This window comes from Carcharodon carcharias, chromosome 15, assembly GCF_017639515.1.
Source record: "Carcharodon carcharias isolate sCarCar2 chromosome 15, sCarCar2.pri, whole genome shotgun sequence".
NCBI classification, from domain to species: domain Eukaryota; kingdom Metazoa; phylum Chordata; class Chondrichthyes; order Lamniformes; family Lamnidae; genus Carcharodon; species Carcharodon carcharias.
In genome coordinates, this window is record NC_054481.1 from 127,692,455 (window position 1) to 127,710,351 (window position 17,897).

The 17,897-nt window shown below is 39.7% G+C and overlaps 1 protein-coding gene across 10 annotated transcripts in view; it reads left to right on the forward strand.

Moving 5' to 3' along the window:
- kif1b (kinesin family member 1B) overlaps positions 1 to 17,897 on the forward strand; it is a 197,877-nt gene that overhangs the window by 68,979 nt on the left and 111,001 nt on the right. For 4 of the 10 annotated variants that reach the window (XM_041205801.1, XM_041205807.1, XM_041205803.1 and 1 more), the window contains exons 6-14: positions 2,692 to 2,870; positions 4,223 to 4,334; positions 5,682 to 5,759; positions 6,138 to 6,203; positions 6,325 to 6,342; positions 8,028 to 8,103; positions 9,000 to 9,078; positions 10,093 to 10,235; positions 15,953 to 16,164. In XM_041205801.1, coding sequence (XP_041061735.1) covers positions 2,692 to 2,870; positions 4,223 to 4,334; positions 5,682 to 5,759; positions 6,138 to 6,203; positions 6,325 to 6,342; positions 8,028 to 8,103; positions 9,000 to 9,078; positions 10,093 to 10,235; positions 15,953 to 16,164 — 963 coding nt within the window. The remainder of the gene's footprint in view (positions 1 to 2,691; positions 2,871 to 4,222; positions 4,335 to 5,681; positions 5,760 to 6,137; positions 6,204 to 6,324; positions 6,343 to 8,027; positions 8,104 to 8,999; positions 9,079 to 10,092; positions 10,236 to 15,952; positions 16,165 to 17,897) is intronic. The other 6 variants (XM_041205806.1, XM_041205810.1, XM_041205811.1 and 3 more) reach the window with 3 other exon arrangements.

Sequence of the window (17,897 nt, forward strand, 5' to 3'; positions counted from 1 at the left end):
GAACGCATTAGCCTAACGCAAAGTACAATGGATTTCACAACAAAAACAGAATTACCTGGAAAAACTCAGCAGGTCTGGCAGCATCGGCGGAGAAGAAAAGAGTTGATGTTTCGAGTCCTCATGACCCTTCGACAGAACAGGGTGTTCTGTTCTGTTCTGTTGTGTTTGAGTTCTGTTGAAGGGTCATGAGGACTCGAAACGTCAACTCTTTTCTTCTCCGCCGATGCTGCCAGACCTACTGAGTTTTTTCAGGTAATTCTGTTTTTGTTTTGGATTTCCAGCATCTGCAGTTTTTTGTTTTTATCAATGGATTTCACAGATGGTTGTGGCTTTACAGTACAAGTGGCATTTTCAACATTTGTCGGACTTCTTCCCACTATCATCTTCCGTGGGGAGTTTTCTGATGTGAACTGATGTGCATTTTGCTTGTATACATGAGTCTTTAACGTTCGTATTGGCTGAACTGATCACACATTTGGATATTTATGTAACAGTAAGTTAAACAGTCACATTTCAAAACTCACCTTATTAAATGTTGTTCTCAGACCAAAGATCGCTTGTTAACTAATGAAGTTTTGCAGTAAGACCATGAGTAATGAAACAAGAGTCATTAGCTGCATAAAGTCTGTCACCAGACTTTGCTCTGTGGAAATTTTGGATCTGAAGTCGTCCAGGAAGAGATGAATATGACACCTGATGAAGGTCATGAATAAGCTGAGTGCTAATAGCCTGACTTGGCTTCCGTAAAGCTACTCTGAAATCCAAATTATATCACACGTACCATATGAGTTGTGGGTTATTTTTAAACTTTGAAGTGATGTTGATACTACACAACTTTATGGCCTTCACCGTCATCTAGAAATTAGGCTCCTGAAGCAATAATTGACTTGTGAATTGAACGCGATGCCAAGCAGTTTCCCACTTCATGGTTGGAGTTGTAGATTGTTGTGTTACAAATTTTTTAAAAAATTACATCACTTCCTTTCTATAATGTTTGCAGTCCTTGAATCTAAAACAGTTTTCAGGGGCACATGGGATTTGCAAGAATCCAGAATCTAAAATGCATAGTTGATAGTAATTGTAATTATTCTCTCTGCCTTCTCTTCCCTCCCAACACAATAAAGAAATCAGCTGGCAGAAGCATTAATTGCATTCTAAAAAAATACATCCGAGACACTTAGTGGTCAGCAGATGCAACTTATTCAATAATTTAGACTATTTGTAATATCTAAGGATGGTAAGTAACAATTAAGTGTTCAGGATTTTTAAGGCAGTGAAATACAAAGATACTTCAAAAGTAATGAGATTGATATCCTTAATTTCAAATATTGACTGATATATTAAACCAACTTGATTGCCATTTAAGCCCTCCCTTAAACATGATGTTTGCAAATTTCTCCGCTACAGTCAATTCTGTGCCAAAACAAAAACAGAATTACCTGGAAAAACTCAGCAGGTCTGGCAGCATTGGCGGAGAAGAAAAGAGTTGACATTTCGAGTCCTCTGTACCATATTGGTTGACAGTATTTGTGTTTAGCTATACTAAATGAATACATAAACATTCCAAATTACATTTCTCCCTCTCCATAATGCAACATAAAAACTGATGATGTGTGATGCTCCTATCAATACACTTTGCTGAACCACTCTCCCTCTGTTATGGCAGGCGGGTGGTAAATGCCAAGCTGCCCAAACCCCAGAGGGAAACTTGAAGCAGCTGCCACAACTATTTGCAATTTGTAATTATTTCAAGATGCAGGCTTTGAATTCAGTAAAAAGAAGGCCACCAAGTCTTATAGGTTTCTTACAAAACTAAATTAAACCTTTATTAAAACAAGAAATGATTTTAAGCATATACATTGATCTACAAATTACTGATATAACTTCTAAATCTCCTAATTAACCTAAACCCCAATTACACCTCCGTTAAGGCAGCAGTAAGACATAGGTTTTAAAAAACCCAGGCACTGTAATACACAATACCCTGAATAGTCGAATTCAAATTGAATTTTTCTCAGCTTCAGTTCCTTGTAGGCAGCAGCTTGTGGCTTAGATGCTGGAGGCTTTTCACACTTGTGTTAGATTTTAGAATGCCTGCCCTTACACACAGCCTTCTCTCCTCTATATATATTTTCCCCTTTGAATGCAAATTCCCATTGTTTCGTTTGTCTTTGGACCTTACCTCTCTAATAATAAAATCTATCATAGTACTAAATTACCAGTCATCTTTGCGAAAAATAAACACACTATTTCTTAACTTCTCCTGGCTAGCTGTAACATTTCACTCCCTCTTTTGAATTCAAGCTAGTCTGGTTTACTTAAAATGCAGATCTTCCCTTTACACCTTGCATTCTAAAACTTCCCCCATGTTTGCCTACTTAACATTTCAAACCTAGTTTTATCTTCTGATACATCAAAGCCTTCAGACCAGCTGCCTTTAATTCAATTAAGATGCACACGCACGCATTCTCTTAGTCTCACGCACACACCCATACTCTCACACCCATAGACATGGACCCCACTATTACAATAAATTCCAATGACATTATAAAAATTATTATACCTTCCTGACACTTTCCTTTCTTGCCCTCCTAAAAGATCAAACTGCCTTAACCCTGACCTAACTTCTAAAACCTTTCTGTTCCTCGCTCTTGTTGTTCAAACCCAATCATGTTTTAATGTTGTTTGCAGGTCAGTTACATGGAAATTTATTGTGAAAGGGTTCGAGATCTGCTAAATCCCAAGACTAAAGGAAACCTACGTGTCAGAGAGCACCCACTGCTGGGACCCTACGTAGAAGATCTTTCCAAACTGGCTGTAACATCATACACGGACATTGCAGATCTAATGGATGCAGGGAACAAAGCTAGGTTGTTCATCAAGTGCTGAATCAGATTAATCTAAATTTGGGCTATAAGCACTTAATGTCCTTACTAATTATTCCTTTCTTTAAATTCTAAAATGCATCTTTGTTTTAGGCATTGAATTTATAATCATCATGCCTGCTCTGTCTGAAAGCAGACCCCTTGGCTCATTGTCTGCCGATGCATCACCCTGTGCCATTTTTCTTTGTGTCGTTTCTTTGCCATCCACACTCAGGGGCAGGGTGAGGAGGCAGATCCCAAGTCTACCTCAGCCGCAACGGGAATTGAACCCGTGCTGTTGCCGTTTTTTTATTCCTGAACCACACGCTAGTCATCTAGCCACCTGAGCTAACCTACCCCCATTGAACTTTATAAAGACAAGCAAATTGTTAAGATGGAAATCATCTCATTTTCTTATCATAACGATCAGGGGCGGGGGGGGGGGGGAGTGGTGATGTTTAAGCGCTCATTGAAGCTTGAAACAAAAATAGCATTTTGCATTAAGATTTATAGCACTGTTTCCTAACTTTAGTTTACTCATTGAGTTGTATTTTCGTTTATCTTGTGCATACAAAACTGCGCTCGTTTCAGGCTATGCAAAATGCCGCACAATTTAAGGGAAGGTATTGTCACTGGACCGGTATTCCAGAGACCCAGGGTAATGCCCTGGGGACCTGGGTTTGAATCCCACCACAGCAGGTGGTAGAATTTGAATTCAATAAAAATCTGGAATTAAAAGACCCTGAAACCACTGTCGTAAAAACCCACCTGGTTCGCTAATGCCCTTTAGGGAAGGAAATCTGCCGTCCTTACCTGGCGATTCCAGACCCACAGCAATGTGGTTGACTCTTAAATGCCCTCTGAACAAGGGCAATTAGGGATGGGCAATAAATACTGGCCCAGCCAGTGACATCCATATCCCAGAAACAAATATAAAAAAACGAATTATCATTTGTAATTCTTTGAATTGTGACTCTTGACCACTTTCAAAAATCAAGGTTTTTGTGTAAGTGTTTGTCTGGTGTAGTACCCAACCTTTTTTTTTTATAATTGTATTGAGAATTTGATCTTCCCTGATCTAGTGTTAAGGTTATGTTAAGGTTATCAGGTATCTGAATTAGGGCTGTAGTCAATGCAACATTGGGTATAAAGAGCTGTGTGATGCTGGGAGAATTGGCCAGGAGGAAATGGAATGTATTTAATTTAAGAGACAAATAAACTAGCAGCTGAGTTCTGGATACCGGGGAAGTTTGTGGAGGAAGCAGATTCCCTGTCCTGTGGAGCGGAGCATTAGGTAAAGGATAATTTTTGACTCTGATTTTACCAGCTGTAAAATGCAATCATGTTTTTAATTCCAGAACTGTGGCAGCTACAAATATGAATGAGACCAGCAGCCGTTCCCATGCCGTTTTCACCATAGTTTTTACCCAGAAGAGACATGACGTGGAAACTGACCTTTGCACAGAAAAGGTATAAAGTTGGTGATTAATTCGAGAGAGGAAACTTTTCACTTTTTGGGTTCTAAATTTATTTTCACTTACTGCCTTTCCTACTTCTGATGCGAATTGTTATTCCAGTTCTGTTTAACAGTTAGCAAATATCTCCATAAAATATTTTTGTCTTTCCATTTGTTCCCAACCAAGTACAATGCAACAATCCAACTCTTCGGCAAGTAAATTGGTATCTCAATAAAATCGCTATACCGTTCACTAAATGGAGGATTTTGAAAAGGTTTTATAGTCTAAGGCCAGTCATTAGTGCCTTTCACAAGATTATTCTCAGTGTAGTTAGCGATAAATCTTTTTGAGTACTTTTACTTTTTTTCTCCTTCTGTCAGGAGCCATGGCCTTGTGGGTAGCACTCTGAGTCAGAAGGTTGTGGGTTCAAGTCCCACGCCAGAGACTTGAGCACAGAAGTCCACACTGACACTTTTGTGCAGCACTGAGGGATTGCTGCACTGTTGGGGGTGCCATCTCTTAGATGAGACATTAAACCGTGGCCCTGTGCACCTGCTAGGGTGGGCATAAAAGATCCCATGGTGCTATTTTGAAGCGCAGGGGCTTTATTCCCAGTGCCCTGGCCAATATTTATCACTCAATTATCATCACCAAAACAACAGATTATCTGATCATTATCATATCGAGATTTGTGGGAATTTGCTGTGTGGAAATTGGCTGCCGTATTTCCTACATTATAACAGGGATTACACTTCAAAAATACTTCAATGCCTGTAAAGCACTTTGGGATCACCTGTTGCCTTGAAAGATGCCATATAATTCCATTTGTTTTTTCTGCTTGCAAAGCATCATGCTCAAGAGAGGAATCTGTTACACTCAGACTTGATTCCTGTAAAGCTAGCCATAGGGAGGTTAACCGTAGTGATGTCAATTTAAAAAAAAAAACAAGTTTGTATCTTTGTTAAAGTTGATGTTTAGCTGTTTGATGCCTTGGATATTTGATGCTAAGGGCATGGAGCAACCATTCCTTTGTAAGTGCTTTCCAGTTTTCCAATACCCTGCGCAGTTTGAGGGTGCGGTAAATTTGCACAGGAATGACTTGGAAAATTTTCCCGTATCCCTGCAGAGAGGTCATTGGTTTACTCACTCAAGTTGAGTAAAAACTATGTTCATTCCACTCGGTAATCATTTTTGTTTCACCTCCTCGCCCCTGCCCCACACCCACACCTCAATCTGTAACATCACTTGATGGTTTGGTTGAATTTGAAGCTAATTTTATTCTTTTTAAATGCAAAGCCAGTTATCTAATTTTGAAAGCAAATGGAAGTTTGATGGATGTTCATATTTCCTCCTCGATTAGGTAAGCAAAATTAGCCTCGTTGACCTGGCTGGTAGTGAACGAGCTGACTCCACTGGGGCTAAAGGAACAAGATTAAAGGTAAAAGTGAATGGCAGATTTCTCGTCTACATTCCTTTAGTTCTGCTAATTGAGTACAGTGAATCTTTATTATCCAATAGTACACTTGATGTGAGCATGTGCATGCTCCTGTTTTCCACTGACTGACAATATTTTTGTTTAAATTCTCAGTACATTGTATTTTGGGAGAATTGTTAATGTGATCTAAAATGTAGCATTGTGTTATAAATATTTAATTGTTGTGGGGAGCTTATTTGTGGGTCCACCAAGACTTTGATGGGAAAAAAAAATCAAAGCACCTTGAACTTTACAGAAGGAATGAAGCTCAGGTTTAATCCTTGTCACAAATTCAATATATTGACCTAAAACAAATTTGATTCATGACTTCTTCGCTTTCAGGAAGGAGCGAATATCAACAAATCACTCACAACGTTAGGAAAAGTCATCTCTGCCCTTGCAGAAGTGGTGAGTTTGTAACTATTCATCTGTATTATCTCAATTTTGTTGTTGTAACAAATTTTAAGATGGATAAGGGCTGTTTTACTATAACATTTTTTTGTCTTTTTAAATTGTGCTGCCATTGCAGGATAATGCCCCCAGTAAGGTAATGTTCAGACTATAATCATATTATGTGCTTACCTAATCTTTGTTTTACGTATGTGACATCAAAAAAGAGTCTAAAAAGAATCTCCATTGCAAACTCTGTGTTGTGTAGTATACTTCCTTCACTGGATACACATTGCTTGCTTGCTTCAGAAACAGCACAAGATAGCAATATCACATATATAATTGGTGGAATTAGTAAGTGTCAGCTTTTTTAAATTACTGAGGAGATGTTTTTTAATGGTGTGACAATCGTTCTGTCTGTTTTTGGTTCTGAAGTACTAAAGCACGATATAGACCTCACTAATACATCCATTTAGCTATTTAGAACCGTATGCACAAAAGGCTGGCAAAAACTTAACCTTTTGACTAAAGGTTTGCTCTTCATTGAAGATGAATTCAAGAATGTGGATTAAATGTTGAGCTGGAACTACACATTTATTTTTAATACTTGGCTAACATTGATGTTGAAGCTCGATACAAGTTGCCCTTAATCACAGTGACTAAAGATGCTGCTGATCTTTGCAGGTGAAACTGATTTCCATCCCCTCTCATCTGTTCATCACCATTTTATCTTTCATGTATTACAACGCCATTTAACTTTTCTCAGTCACTGTAAAGTGGTGGCCCTGTGCAGCTGTTGGCTCTTTCTCTTGTCTCTTCCTCTGAAGTAGACAGGCTGCACTTTTGTAGCTGTGGTGAAAACATATCACAGGTTAGAGCAGGGTTTTGGAAGTTGGCGGGATGAATGTTACGCAGGTTGGGGGCCAACTGCCAGTTTAAGGAACTGATGTCATGCTTCTTATGCTTATCCCTGCTGAGCCTTTTGAGTTCCTGATTTTCTCGTGACATTTGAAAACTGGTTCAGTGTTTGGAGCATGGCTCTTGGTAGCTTTGGAGACGCTCCTGTTCCAAAAAAAACAAAACAAAACCTATGAAAGTAGCTATGAGCAGGAAGCGGTGTTTAGAAAGCTGGCGCTTTTCAAGATTAACTCAGCCTTCCATCTGAGTCGTGGCCATAGTTCAGAGTTCTCTTCTGATCCTTCCTCTGCCTGTTGGAAACAGTTGAATCTCTATTTACCCATTGCCGTATTTCTCTTTTTAAGTTGTGTAATATCAAGTGTAATGCGAGGCAGCTTCGCCTGAGCTTCCTTATTTTAATGTTGGTGGTCAGCCCTTTACAGGAATTTAACCAGAGATTTGAAAGGGAATGCCTTACATTTATGCATTTGGAGTAGGTAAGGTAGGGGTGGGGGTTGGTGGTGGGGAAGCTGTGGGCAAGTAATGAAACCACCAAAGATCGAAAGCAGTAAAAATAATCAGTGCAAAAGCGAAGGTGCCATTTACCAGCCAACAAATCTACCTTAGTTAAAAGTGAAAAGCAGCTTAACTCTGGCTAGTCAGTGAGCGCAAGCTGTTTGGGAGCACACAAAAATTGAAAATCTTACCATCTTTAATGGGGAATGGAAATGCTTTGGTTCTGGCACAATTTTTGCCTTTTAGCCATTCATATATTATAGATTTAGCTCTGGAGCACTCTTTCTTTATTAGTGAAGCAATTGGCAATATTTGGAAATAGACGCCGATTGGAATTAACAAATATCCAGCTTTACATAAAGAAAGACCCGAGATGGTCAATGGCATTTGGGTTATAATTTGAATATCCCTTTTACATGTGTTGAACAGAGCAAGAAGAAAAAGAAGTCCGACTTCATTCCCTACAGAGACTCTGTTCTGACATGGCTTCTAAGGGAGAATCTAGGTAAGGTGACCAATCAAAATAAAGTATTTGTCCAACCGCCTGGTATAATCTGTCTTAGTGGTCAGGGAATAAACAGGGTTATGATTAATCATCAAAATGAATGGAATAGGCTATTTGATACAGGTTATTTTCTGTATGCTGAGGAGGTACAGTTGGGAATATATAATTACTATGACTCTTCATAATTTATCTGTTTACTCTTCAGTAAATTTGTCTAGTGTTTATAGTCTAAACTATAACCTGATGGTCTTTATTATTCACTTCCACAGCCAAGGAAACCAAATGGTGGTTCTTGGTATAAAAAGCAGTGGAAAAGGTTTTTTGTTCAAATCCTGCACTCAAAATTGCAACTTAGATTTCATACTATTATTTTGGTATGTCACATGTACACAACAGACTAAACACTTGTGCCTCTAAATCAGAAAGTCTCGAGTTCAAATCCCAGTTACAGACTTTGAGATAAAGTAGATTTGCAGAAAAATAGAAGCAGGAGTAGGTCATTCAGCCCTTCAAGCCTGCTCTGGCATTCAGTATGATCATGGCTGATCCTCTATCTCAATGCCATACTCACACTCTCTCCCCATACCCCTTGCTGCCTTTAGAGTGTGGAAATCTATCTATTTCCTTCTTTAAATATATATTCAGTGACTTGGCCTCCACAGCCTTCTGCAGTAGAGAATTCCACAGGTTCATCAACCTCTGGGTGAGGAAGTTTCTCCTGATCTCAGTCCTAAATGGCCGACACTGTGACCCCTTGTTCTAGACACCCCACATCCCTGCATCCAGTCTGTCCATCCCTGTCAGAATGTTATACGTTTCAATGTAACCTGTGTTTTAATGCTACTAATTTTAGCAGTGTAGGTTTATAGATGCTGAGTGTGACATGTTTCTCTTAGGTGGAAACTCACGAACTGCTATGGTTGCTGCTCTCAGTCCAGCTGACATAAACTATGATGAAACTCTCAGCACTTTAAGGTACTTCTGCTTTTAAACATCTTGCAGTACTAATTCTACCCTTTGAGTTTAGCAGGCTATAATTGTGATGACTCTGCCAGAAACAAATTAATTTGTATCTCTGCCGCAGTAAATTTGACTTCCTGAGGAGGCCAAATTCACTAAAAGCGATATTTATCTGGCAGCAGCTCCTGTTTTGATTTTTTTTAAATTAATTAATTAATACAAGCTTTGGGGTTTAAAAATTGAAGTGAGAGCCTAACTTTAAATCTACAGAATTTTGTAACAACGCCTTTTCCATATTTTAACACAGTGCTAATAAATTTCAGAGTGTCTGATTTGAGCATTTGAGGGCTTTTACCTGACCACCTAGATTAAAGATTCACTCCCTCCATCACCCGTGCAATGTGGCTGCAGTGTGTACCATCTGCAAGATGCACAACAGCAATTCACTAAGGAGTCTTGAATAGAATCCCCCAAACCTGCGACCTTGCAACTTAGGAGTACAAGGGCAGCTGACTCATGGGAGTACCACCGAGTCAAACACCATCTGACCATCCTGGCTTGGAAATAGATCGCTGTTGCTGCATTGTCGCTGGGGCCAAAATTCTGGAACTCCCGCTCAACAGCACTGTAGGAGTCTCTTCACTACACAGGTTACAGGGCTTCAAGAAGGTGGCTCACCCCCACCTTTTTCAGCAGCAATTAGGGATGGGCAATTAATGCTGGCCTTGCCAGCAGCACCCGCAAAAAAAAAATCTTTCCCTGGTTGGGCTGTGCAATTTTGTGTGCTGACGTATGTTCATATGGAGCTTCACCCAAAGTTTTAATTTTCTACTAAATCCTTTCGTCACCCATTGAGTGAATCATTGATCACCATTTAAATTTTCGAGGAGGTGGGAAGGATGTGATGAGACTCATGGTTTGGTCATGGGTATGATGTTGGCAAGCCTTGACACCAGTTCTTACTTTTACCAGTTTATGTTCTCTTTCTCTGTTGTAATTTTCAATCTTATCGGCATTTTTATTTTGTAGGTATGCAGATCGTGCAAAGCAGATCAAATGCAATGCAGTGATTAATGAAGATCCAAATGCAAAACTTATCCGGGAATTGAAGGACGAAGTCACAAGATTGAAGGACTTGCTGTGTTCTCAGGGTCTGGGAGATATCTTAGACAGTAAGTGGATTAAACACTAAGCCTAACGTTTTAAGAGATCCTCAATAATTAAAGAGCATCTGCTGCTGTGGACATGAGGATTGCTTAGGGCAGTGAAACCCTCCCATATATCCGGGGAGAAAAAAGAATCTTTTTCAAATAGCACCATTCTTCTACGGTCCTTACCAGGTTGCCATTTAGGCTCACTGTTAGTACAGAAATCCTTTCAGTGATGGTTATTTAAGATCTAAGGGATAATCCAAATAATAATCTCCTATTTTTTTGTGTGTGTGAATGACAGAGTGAGTTAATGAGGCCACGTGTAATCCTAAGCAATAGCATCTCCAATCAAATTCAAGAACCTTAAATAGTTCCCTACCACTTGCAGGAAACCATTTCATTTTCACCTTCATGTAGTAACAAAGGTGAAATTCAACTAAAACGTTTGTTTAGCTCTTGTGTCTGCTTAGCATAAGTAATGCCACTAATTGTCATTATCTGGAGAGCATTGCAATGTAAACAGTTTAAAATATATATTCAGAGTTAAAATGTACATGCAGCAATCCTTGATTTTTGTAATACTGACCACTTGCAGTTCCAAGTAGCTTTATCAGGAAGGCTTAACCATGTAACGTGACCATAGAGATCTTCCACCTAAGATCAGCATGGTTACTCTTAGTATGGGCTTCTCTGAACAAATTGTACAGACTGAGCTACACAGTAACTTGGTATGTAGTAATATCTGCCAAAGCGGAGAAGGATAAGGTTGTTCAAACACACACCTCCATATTGAGCAGGACTCCATAGCATGAATCTGCCTCCTCGTCTCCTCCTGTTGAAAACCCATCAATAGCTCGACATGGCACACTGCTGTAATAAAAGGAAGACACAGTGGGTCTTTAGTGAAGCATTTGCCTTCACCTTTCTAGAAGTGTGTTTCACTGCAATTTAATGGGGAGTTACTAGAAATGAATTAGATGTGTTTGCAGGCAAAAACTGCAGACGAAATTTTATATATTCAGGAGTTTAGACTGCATTGCTTCATTAGCTGTTTGTATTTATTATGTTTGTCATACCACCTGAAATTAATTATGTGGCATATTTTTTCCATAATGTGCACCTATTTTTAAGGTATCCCTTCCTGCAATGCCTTATGGACTTAAAAATTGCTGCTCGACATGATTTCTGTCCCAGGGACAACCAGATAACATGATGGGTTGACTAGTTTCCAAATTAGGGAGGGGGGTAGGGGGTGGGAATAAATGTCCAGCAAGGACTGCACTGTATTGTTTTATGGGGGATTCATTTGTCTGCTCTCTAAGGCAACTCTTTTTGTGATGCTTGGCAAAATCAGCAAATATCTGCTTGAGGAACTGAAACTATGTTTGAAGAAATGAAAGATCAATCTTCAATAACCCACCAAAGATGATGCACTGCTAAGCACAGGAGTCAATCCTGCGCTCGCTGGCACATTAACCCAATACTAACACACAACTGATGTAACAACGTTCTCTTGGTGACCTTAAAAACTGAGATGTAGCAGAAATCCACTGAAAGTAGCATTTTGTCTATTAGCACTTGGCATATGGATATGTCACTAATGACTTGTAACTTTGCATATGAATTTTAACATTGGCCCTTAACTATCATCCATATCCTACTCACAAGTATTCTCAGTTTCTACTTTGTGTAATATAGTTTTATAATGCAGGCATTTTAAAAGAAAATATCTCTGATTCCCATTCCTTAAAAATTGCTTTTGTTTGCGATTGTGATGGTAAGAAAGTTTGAGGAGTTAAAAGATCTGAATGATAATTTCATGCATACAATTATGAGAATACAGCCATTCCTTACTGTGTGAATGTTTTGTACTTTAATGTGAACATTTAAATCTAAAGCTTCAGTATCCCTTTTATTAAGGAATTGCATCCAACCTGTGATGTAAATCTAATGCCATTTTGGAATGTGGGAGGTTGCTGAAAATCTAGCGCAAATCCACATGATCAATACTATGGTCCATGTAGGAGTTGCATTTTATAGAAGTTTTTAGTGATTTATTTTTGGTCTAATTCAGTGCAATTCAGAATGAAGGGATACTGCACCTTTTTAAATTTTGGTGAAGTGTTTTGCAAGCCTAATGTTCAACTGAAAACGAGTATGCCTGAGTTTTCAGAATGATCTTTGATCCTTCTCATTCTCCTCCTGCACCCCTCCAGTTGAACCAATGACTGATGATTACTCTGGAAGTGGAATCAAATGTGTGTATACGTGTGTCGGTACTTTCTAATTCTCCTGAAAATCTGCTTTAAATCAGTCCTGCTTCACCCCAAGCTTTGCATGACCAAATCAGTGGTGTCGCTTGCAGGGGAATCTCAGATAGATTTTCTGAAGACTGCCGGTGTTGTCCTACTTACGTGCTCTGTGCCAGTATCTGGAATAATTGGGGCGGTTGGAAATGTGTTCTAATATATGTGTGCTTGCAAGTTTGCTTTTGTGCGTGGGTGAGTGGCGCAGACATGAGTGTCCGTATCTGCTCTGGGTTACTAAGTTGCTACTCAGGGAGCATCCTTTCAGCTTCCAACTGCACCCCCACCCCGATTTCTTTTTCGCTTTTAGTTTTCTTTTTTGCAGGTCACTTGATTTACTATTTGATTTAAGAAATGAATGGCATCACATCACACTACAATAACTCTGTTGAGCACATATTTCACAAGTAACTCCAGGCATGTCATGAAACTGCCCTGAAAATGCCACATCCATGTACCTGAAAGTCATGGCCTGGAATAGTATGTGTACCCTGAGTTCTGGATAAGCAGAAAGATTTTTGGAAACATTTGCTCTGTTTTCTGGTACATAAACGATATTTTAAAATAATAATTAAAATAAGCATTTTGCTTTCAGACAGCACTGACCTTTATTCTGTTATTCGAACCTACTCTGGACCAATGCTTTGTTTCTTTAATACTATTATTATTACTCACTTCACCTTTTGTTCCATGACATCTTTGTCGTTTAATCTGCCCCACCCTCTAGCCTACCCCTGACCTTTTCTCTTTTGCCCCACTTGCCCTTCTCCCTTTCTCGACAGCATAAAACCCATCACGTTCCTGCCTCTCTTCAGCCCCAAAGCTGAAGTCATATTGGACTCAAAACGTTAACTCTATTTCTCACTCCACAGATACTGCTAGACCTGCAGAGTTTTTCCATCACTTTCTGTTTTTTATTTTAAAATTTGGCCCAGCATTTTTACCTTTATGTTTAAACTTTTCAGCAGATAAAATAGTGACAAACAAGTAATTTTCTGCCACACAATCGAGGCAGCCTGGTCAGCCAAAGTGTTCTGCTGATCATGCATAGTTAATTCACATTCTCAACCACCAGTAGGAATGATCATAACTTCACAAAGGTAGCCAAATTGGCGTGAAAACGACAAAAACAAAAAATACTGCGGATGCTGGAAATCTGAAATAAAAACAGAGAATGCTGGCAATACTCAGCGAGTCTGGCAACATCTTTGGAGTGAGGAACAGAGTTAACCTTTCAGGTCGATGACCTTTTGTCATACCTGGGAAAAGTTAGAAATGTAATAGATTTTAAACAAGTGAAAGCAGGGAGGAGAGAACAAAAGGGAAGCCTGTGATAAGGTGGAAGACAGAAGAGATTGAATGTAATATTGGGCAGCCAAATGAGCAGAAAGTGCCTAATCACTACCTTGTCCATTGAAATTGCATTTCTTTTAACATATAACAAACTGCTCAGTGCCGTGATAGTTTTAATCCCAAGTAGTAGGGGAATCTGGAACTCACTGCCTGAAAGGGTGGTAGAGGCAGAAACCCTCATAACATTTAAGAAGTATTTGGATGTGCACTTGCGATTCCATGACATACAAGGCTACGGGTCTAGTGCTGGAAAATGGGATTAGAATAGTTAGGTACTTGTTTGGCTGGTGCACACTCGATGGGCCGAAGGGCCTTTTTCTGTGCTGTAGACCTCTCTGACTCTAGTACTCATACTGATTTGTCTGTTTGTACCTCTTTTTTTGTCAAGTTTTGTTGAACTCTCAGCAGGGAGTAGGATTGGAATTAACTGTGCCTCCTAAAGTACAGCAGCTTCATAATTTTCTATTTCAGCTGTATTTTGAATCGTTCCAATATGTTAATTAAATTTATTTAAAGAATTACAAATGGCTTACAATTGCAAAATCCCCCCCATGGGTATTATTGTAATAGTTTACAAAAAGAGCCCTGTCACTGAGGATGGTGCAGGTAACGTGCCAAACCACCAGCCTGTAGCTGTATATTTGTACGTGTTTTCATGCTTAATGGGGGGAGTTCCAATTTCAGATTGTTTGACACATGTCGGTGATGCCTAAGTTTCTGTTTTCAAAAATTAGATGAATGCATGTGTATTTGGCAAATATTATACATTCTTCCTCCCATTCCAACTTGATGTTAGAAAGATGGAGGGTCCAGGGCATCAGTGGAGAGATTTTCAGTTCATCTTGCACATCACAGACCCCAAGCACTTGCAGCAAAAACTAGTTTTACAAGAATATACAATCGATAGCAAAGGAAATATTAATGATCTCAACCTAATTACTACATATCAGTGTTATCTGTTTTGAGGCCACCTTCCACACTGATAGCCCATACAATAAAACAAATAGGCATTTTCCATGTTTGAGTGTGTACATTGTGGTATGATTTGATGCCAACCATATAATGATATCAATTTACTTGTCTGTTTCAACCAATGTGTTTGCTATTTTCAACATAACAATCTTTTTGTAAGCTTTGTGCGCAAGAGAGAAGTGTCTGTGTTGTAAGTGCATGTGTAATTTCCTCTGCTATAGCTAGCTGCTTTGCCAGTCCCTTTATCAGATGTTAATGTAACCAGATCTGCTACTCTGTTTCCTTATTGTTGCTAATACTACACTGATGGTGGTTTTAAAGTCTTATCGGGGGTCCATCGTTTGACCAAACAAAAGCCCTATGCATCCTTGAGTTTACTTTCTGTAGACAGTACAACGTGAGTGGCTAAGTATCATAGGAAACACCTTTTCTGGTTCACCTCTGCACATTCAATGAGCAGAATCTGCTAAATTGAATATGCAATTGCATGAATTACAGCACAGTTAGTTCACATTATGTATGCTTATATGTATGTGTGACACACACATTTAATACAGGGTGTTTATAAATTCCTTGGGCAACATTAAACTGTAATAACTTTTGTCCGTGTGAGAAAGAAACTGTAAATGGCATTAGGAAGGAATAATTCTTTTTTTTTTAAACGTCCGTGAAATCACCCAGCAGCAGCAAGAGAATAGTTTCGACATTCAGCGAATTGGATTGAACAATGTAACACAAAAGATGGTAGTTGTGTTGAAGGCTTAGAAATTTGAACTGTATTACGTTTGAACTTTCCGAGTTACACTTTCATATGCTGCCTGCAGTTTGTGTCTGTCACGTGTACATCCAAAGTTGCTCCAGTTTAAATTTGCTCAAGGGCTTTACAATTTCTTTATTTATTACCATGCACATATATACACGATTCTTGTTTCTTCTGTTTGCTATTACTCTTATCAAAACCGGAATGCACTGTTTTAGAACTACCATCTAGTGTGCATGTCCATTTCCATAACCCTGTCTCGTGTGTCTTATGTCTTTCCTTTCCTCTTTCTCTTTCTCTTTTTTTTTTCCTCCCTTTTCCCTCGGTCCGCTCCCCCTCTTACTCAGATTTGAAAGAGATACAGAACAGTAAGCATAAGTACAAACTAGCTTCAGGAAATCAAAGGCCTGGCCATTTCTCCACAGCACCCGTGGGTTCACTGACAGCTTCCCCATCCTCATCTTCGTTGAGCAGCCAGGCAGGCATTCAGTCAGTGACCAGCCTGCAAGAGAGAATCATGTCAACTCCAGGTGGTGAAGAGGCCATTGAACGCTTAAAGGTATGTTGTGCTTTATTGGACATTATTGTGCTGTAACCTTGCTATTTGATTTGAGATACTTCCAAAGTTCCATCCAGCCTGAAACTTAATTTGCATTAGTTAGGATGAAAAACATTTTTATGTTGAGTTTTGGACACAGAAAGTGGTAATATGCAATTTTGATGTGGAGCTCACTACATTTTAACCCTTTTCATATTATAACAGTTTTCATAGGAGGAGACTGTTTAGCCCCTCGACCTGTCTGCTGCCGTTCGGTGAGATTGCAACTGCTCTGCGACCTAACTACATGTAACCCACCTTTGTCCCGTACCCCTTAACACCTTTGGTTGATAAAAATATGCCCTATCTGTTCTCCTTCATATCTTGAAAACTGCACTCAAATCACTCCTTCATCTACTAGATTCCAGGGAATGTAGCCCCAATTTGCATAACCCCACTTCTTAATTTAACCCTTGGAGTCTGGAGGAGGCTGAGGGGTGACCTAATTGAGGGGTGTACAGAATTGAGGGGCCTAGATAAGGGAGACAGGAAAAAACCTGTTTTCCCCTAGCTGAGGGGTCAATTACCAGGGGACATAGAGTTAAAATGATTGGTAGACGGATTAAAGAGGACATGAAGAAAAACTTTTTCCCCCAGAGGGTGGTGGACGTCTGGAATCACAGCCTAAGTTGGTGGTTGGGGCTGAAATGCTCAACTCGTTTAAAAGGTACCTGGATCTGCACCTGAAGTGTTGTAACCTGTAAGGCTGTGGACCAGGCGCTAGGAAGTTGGATTAAGATGAGCAACTGGTTTCTTCTTTTTATTCTCTTTACTTTGGCTGGTGCAGAAATGATGGGCTGAACGGCCTCTTTCTACTCCGTCGCTTTTCTGTGGTTCTATAGTAGGTAGGGAGAAACTATTCCCATTGACAGAAAGGTTGAGAACTAGAGGACAGTTACTGGTGTAAATCGCAGTGTTAATGCAGCAAGTGGTTAGGATCTGAATTGCACTCCATGATGGAGGGAGGAGGTAGGTTCTACCTTGACTTTCAAAGGGAATTGGATAATTATTTGAGGAGAAGCTTGCAGGACTACTGGGAAAAGACGGTAGAGTAGGACTAGGTGAGTTGTTCTTGCAGAGAACCAGCTTGGACACAATGGGCCAAGTAGTTTCCTTCTGTGCTGTAATCTTCCTATGATTCTATATATGTGGGAATTGTTGCTTTTCTGCTTCTATAGTTTATTGTACTAAAAGCCCTTTAAGTTCCTCTGGCCCCAATCCCCTGGCTGAGTGGGTGGGTGGGGTGTCTAGAACCAGGGGACACAGTCTCAGAATAAGTGGCAGGCCATTTAGGACTGAGATGAGGAGGAATTTCTTTACTTAGAGGCCGGTGAATCTTTGCAATTCTCTACCCCACTGGGCTGTGGAGGTTCAGCCGCTAAGTATGTTTGAGGCTGAGATTGATAGATTTCTACGTATTAAAAGCATCAAGGGATATAGGGGTAGTGCAGGTGTTGAAGTAGACCATCAGCCATGATCTCGTTGAATGGTGGAGCGGGCTCCAAGGGCTGAATGGCCTACTCCTCCTATTTCTTAGGTTCTTACGTTCTGTGCCCTTGTTTTTTTTTCTCTCTCTGTTAAAACCTTTTTTTTTTCCCACAACATTGCCACACAGACCACATTGGGTAGCATGCCACAATGTTAACTTGCAGTCATAAATATTGCAGCGCTGATGATTTGTTTCGGTTGATTTT